The sequence below is a fragment of the Egretta garzetta genome, unplaced genomic scaffold (assembly GCF_000687185.1).
Source record: "Egretta garzetta isolate BGI_Z169 unplaced genomic scaffold, ASM68718v1 scaffold442, whole genome shotgun sequence".
In the NCBI taxonomy this organism is placed as follows: Eukaryota; Metazoa; Chordata; class Aves; order Pelecaniformes; family Ardeidae; genus Egretta; species Egretta garzetta.
This window is the reverse complement of record NW_009258961.1, coordinates 2,141,662-2,146,191: the sequence shown is the minus strand read 5'-3', so window position 1 is coordinate 2,146,191 and position 4,530 is coordinate 2,141,662. Positions and strand designations below refer to the sequence as shown.

Sequence of the window (4,530 nt, the reverse complement as noted above, 5' to 3'; positions counted from 1 at the left end):
CGCCGCTTTCCCCCCTGTGCCACCCGCCCCGGTGGGACGGGGCGTCGGGGGGAGCAGGCCTCCTCCGCAGCCCACCGCCCTCCCCTGACCCAGGGGGCTCGTGTGTGGGGGTGACGGCCCTAACTTCTGCATGGGCACAGCTCCAAGGATGGAGTCCATCTGACAGAAAGCACGAAAAAGAAGCGGTGGGAACCCGAACCGCCCTTTGCGATCACCTTTTTTCCTGTCTCTCTGCCTCCGCTGAGGTAACCTGGGCAGCTCGTCCCGCTCCTCCGCTTAGCGATGCGCCGCTGCAGGGTCACGTTGCGTTAAAGCACGTTTCGTTGGAGCTGCGTGAAACTCGCATGTGGATATTTCTAACTAAATACATCAGACGAGGGGGAAAAAAGCATATCCACGGGTTTGGCTTAACTTCGCTAGCTTTAAATAGCGGGGGTTTTGATTAAGCACATGCATCTGCAAGTTGAAGACCTTTCTTGCGTGTGTGCTTTTTCAGGCTCCTGCTTGACGCACAGATTGGTAGGTTACAGAATTCCCGTGTTTTATATGTAGAGAAATTTCTCCTGTCAAATAGATAGAGCAGATCTGTGGGAGGTAGGTTTCATTATGTACAACTTAACGGTTCCTTTGACTAGGAAGAGTATCCTAATACAAGTTTTCAAGGTGTTGTAAGGAATTTGAGGCATGACCATTTTGGACAGTAGTCAGTATTTGAACACTTTTTAAACATCTAATTGCTCACAAATAAAAGTGTCTCGTAAATGGAAGTGAGTCTGCAGTATATTAGAAATAGCTCTACAGGGGATTAGCAGTATATTTTCTTAAAATTTCAGGAGTCAGAGAAGTGCAAAGTTCCATGGTAAGCCAGGCAGATCTATATTTGACACCTATAAAAAATGTTAAATAAATTTATTGAAGGTAGCAGTTGCTGGAGGCCCTGTTTGTGAAAATGAGGTGGCAAAAATGTCACCCTCGCGGGAGAAGACTGCAGTGTTACAAACACCACGCAGTATCTTTCTAAATTAAAAAAAAACCAGTCATGGTAAGTGATGGAAGAATCAGAACGGAAGATATACTGAACCTCAGGTGTTACAGTAAAGTGTCCGGTAGGCTTAAGGTTAAAGGTCCAAAAAGCAAGTAGTAGTGCCAAGTATTTTGGAAGATTGCCTTCCAGGGTGGCTTGAGCCAACAGGCAGGAGGGCTCACCATCCTGCGTTCATGTCATCACCTTCTCTGTTCAAATTTCCAATACATTGACATTAATTTTGTAGATTAATGAAACCTTGTGCTGGGCCTAGGCGTTTTCTTGGAAAGAAAAGATTTTCAACCTTTTTACAGAAGTGGGGAAGACAGAAGGGTGTAACTTTTCCATGCGTGGATAAAGCAAGAGAGAAGTCCTCATGGTTCTCTGTGGGTATGAAAAGACAGGCATCTCCTCCAGGTTTCCCTTTGCGTGGGGGTAGATGTGGGTGTGAAGGGTGGGAGAGGCTGGTAAGAGTTGGATGCTGGGTTGCTGAAGTGAGTGATCTGAGACTGATCCGGGTCTATCTGATACTGGCTGAGGTAGGGTTTTGGTAGCTGAGGCCTGGAGGGAATGCTTGGGTCTGTGCTGTGAGGCAGAGGTCTGTTGTGTCCTGCGGTTGTTGTTTTAGGGCGCATCCTTGGTGCGCTGACTGCGAGGAAGACACCTCTGCTGTGGGTGTTCGGTACCAGACCTGTGTTTCTTCCCATCAGAGGTCCATCTTTTTGGAGCTTGAGTCTGCTATGTGTCCGTGTTTCCTGTCGGAGGAACGGGGATGTGCAGCCCGCTCACCTCCTGACACCGAGTCAGAACATAGTTACATTTGGAGAGCAGAACTCATGGAGGGCACCACAGAGTAGCTGTCCGGGGGGTTGCCCTTACCATAGGTTGGATGTATATATTGGGGTGCATCAAACACAGCATAACCATCTGGTCAAAAGCAGTGATTATCCCATTGTATTCAGTGTTAGTGTGGCCTCGCCTGTGTGCAGTTCTGGGCCCCACAATTTAAGAAGGATGTGAAGGTCCTTGCATGCGTCCAGAGGAGGGCAACAAAGCTGGTGAAGGGGCTGGAAGGCATCTCCTGTGAGGGGTGGCTGGGGCCCTCATAGGCTTGTCGAGTTTGGAGAAAAGGAGGCTGAGGGGTGACCTCTGCTCTCTGAAGCTTCCTGAGGAGGGGAAGTGGAGAGGGAGGTGCTGAGCTCTTCTCCCTGGGATCCAGTGATAGGGCGCATGGGAATGGCTCAAAGCTGCACCAGAGGAGGTTTAGACTGGACGTTAGGAAGCATTTCTTTACCAAGAGGGTGGGCAGACACTGGTGTTCTGTTCTGTTCTGTTCTGTTCTATTCCATTCCATTCCATTCCATTCCATTCCATTCCATTCCATTCCATTCCATTCCATTCCATTCCATTCCATTCCATTCCATTCCATTCCATTCCATTCCATTCCATTCCATTCCATTCCATTCCATTCCATTCCATTCCATTCCATTCCATTCCATTCCATTCCATTCCATTCCATTCCATTCCATTCCATTCCATTCCATTCCACCTGCATCTGCTAATATGAGGGGAATTAAACGAGGCCAGGTTTGTAGGAAGATCCAGTGTATTTTGTTCCATCAATTCATATGCGTGGGAGAAGCAAACGAGCTTCTTTGCACAACAAGCAACATAAAAACCTACATAAATCTGAGAGCTTCTAATTTGTGGGGGAAATAGCCCTTGCATCAGTGCATAAAATAATGTTGGTATTTGCATGGAAGTAGATCCATGTTGTGATTAATAGTAGACCTGTTACTGTTTATATTGGAAAGGGCAATGTTAAAAATGCAGATGAGAGGTGAGGTTCATTGCAAGTTCCTAGGAGATAAATGGAGGAAAATATTAAGGGGGAGCCTGAGATGTGGAGAAATTGAAAGGGACAGAAGAGAGCTAACAAGATGGTTAGGGGTCTACAGCACAGGATCTACAAGAAGAGTTTGAGGGGGCTGGGCTTGTTTAGTGTGGTGAAGAGAAGGCAAAGGGGCAACTCTAGTAGTGGCCTACAGTTACTTGAAGAATAGTAGCAAAAATATCAGAAGCATTTTTGTCTTGGTAGTAGCAGATACTTGGTGAGATACTAGGAAAAACGTTTCCATCAGGAGGAGAGCACAGCCACGCAACAGGTTGCCCAGAGAGGTTGTGGACTGTAAGCCACAGGTGATGTGAACCAGTGTTGGTGACAGCCCCGCGTTGAGCAGGCAGTTGGACTAGATGATCACCAGGGGTCCCTTGTGAACAACATTTCTGTGAGTCTGCAATACATGATATAGAGGAACTGATGGAACAGAGTATACGATCAGGTACATCCGGTGTAAATGTTCTTGGAGAGGTATGCATCTACAAATGACCAGGAGGATGAGAAACTGAAATGCGTGCAGAAGAGACTGAAAAGCCAGGTAGGTATAAACATGGAACATGGTGGTAGCACAGGGGACTGAAATACTAAGAAATGGTAACGGGAAGAGCAGGTTTTTGGAGAAGAGTAGTAAGGATGAGCAAGGGGATAGGATACTTTGTGTGATGGAGGAGGAGGATGTTCCTGCCTGGGGACAGTGTTTGAAGCAGCTGAGCAGGAGCAGGGAAATGGGAACAGCAAGCTGGGGAGTACTAGGAGTTGTGGTGAGGCAGGGAGATAGGTGCCAGTTGTCAGTTGCCTTTGAAGAGAAGTATTTGAGCACGGGATGGTGGAGTAGGTGACGTACGCGAGCCGTGAGATGCTTCGTGGGGATGAAATCTTTGGGATTGGCGGAGCGAGGCAGGAGTGACAGGTAGACACGGTGTGGTTGTAGGGTTGTATAAGTTGTAAGAGGTGGTCTGGTGTGTGGTGATACCAGGCGGAGGCGTGCTGCTGCGATGAGTGAGGAGAGCATGTGGAAGCGGCACGCGAAGGGCGTATGACTGTCTTAGGGTGAGGAAGGTGCGCGAAAGCAGGTCGGTGTGCGGGTGTTGGGGTGAAAGGAGGTTGGTGTGCGGGTGTTGGGAGGGTGTGGAGTCGGGAGAGTATGGAGTTGCTCTGGAGAGACTGCCTGGAGCTACCCTCTGAGGCACCCGGGGCTGCAAGCAGCGTGAAGCAGATGTACAGAGAAATGGGATACGTACCATGTGCTGATGGTGGGGAGCTGACGGGTGTCAACGTCACGGTAGAGTGAGAAAGGTTTGTGAGTCAGGAGCAGCACGGAGGAGGGACGGGGTGGTGAGTGGGAGGCACGATGATGCGGTGAAGTGAAGTGGGTCTGTAGGGTGCCACGTATGGACTTCTGTGCTGAAGCGAAGGGAACGTGGGGCGAGAGAACGTGAGCTGTGCCGCTGCGGCGGGAGTCCGTGCGCGGAAGAGGGTAGCTGAGGGAAACATCTCCAGATGTGAGTAATGGGGGAAGATGGTGAGGGACGCATGGGTACAAGCGTACGGCCTCCAAGGCAGGGGGAGCGCTGGGATCCGCGGGAGGGGGCTCCTTAGCGTGACG

At 49.5% G+C, this 4,530-nt stretch overlaps 1 protein-coding gene across 1 annotated transcript in view; it reads left to right on the top strand.

The window, feature by feature from the left end:
• Window positions 1–4,068: 4,068 nt before the first annotated feature.
• Window positions 4,069–4,530, top strand: part of DZIP1 (DAZ interacting zinc finger protein 1) — a 41,143-nt gene continuing 40,681 nt past the window's right edge. The window contains exon 1 of the mRNA XM_035890191.1: window positions 4,069–4,206. Coding sequence (XP_035746084.1) covers window positions 4,069–4,206 — 138 coding nt within the window. The remainder of the gene's footprint in view (window positions 4,207–4,530) is intronic.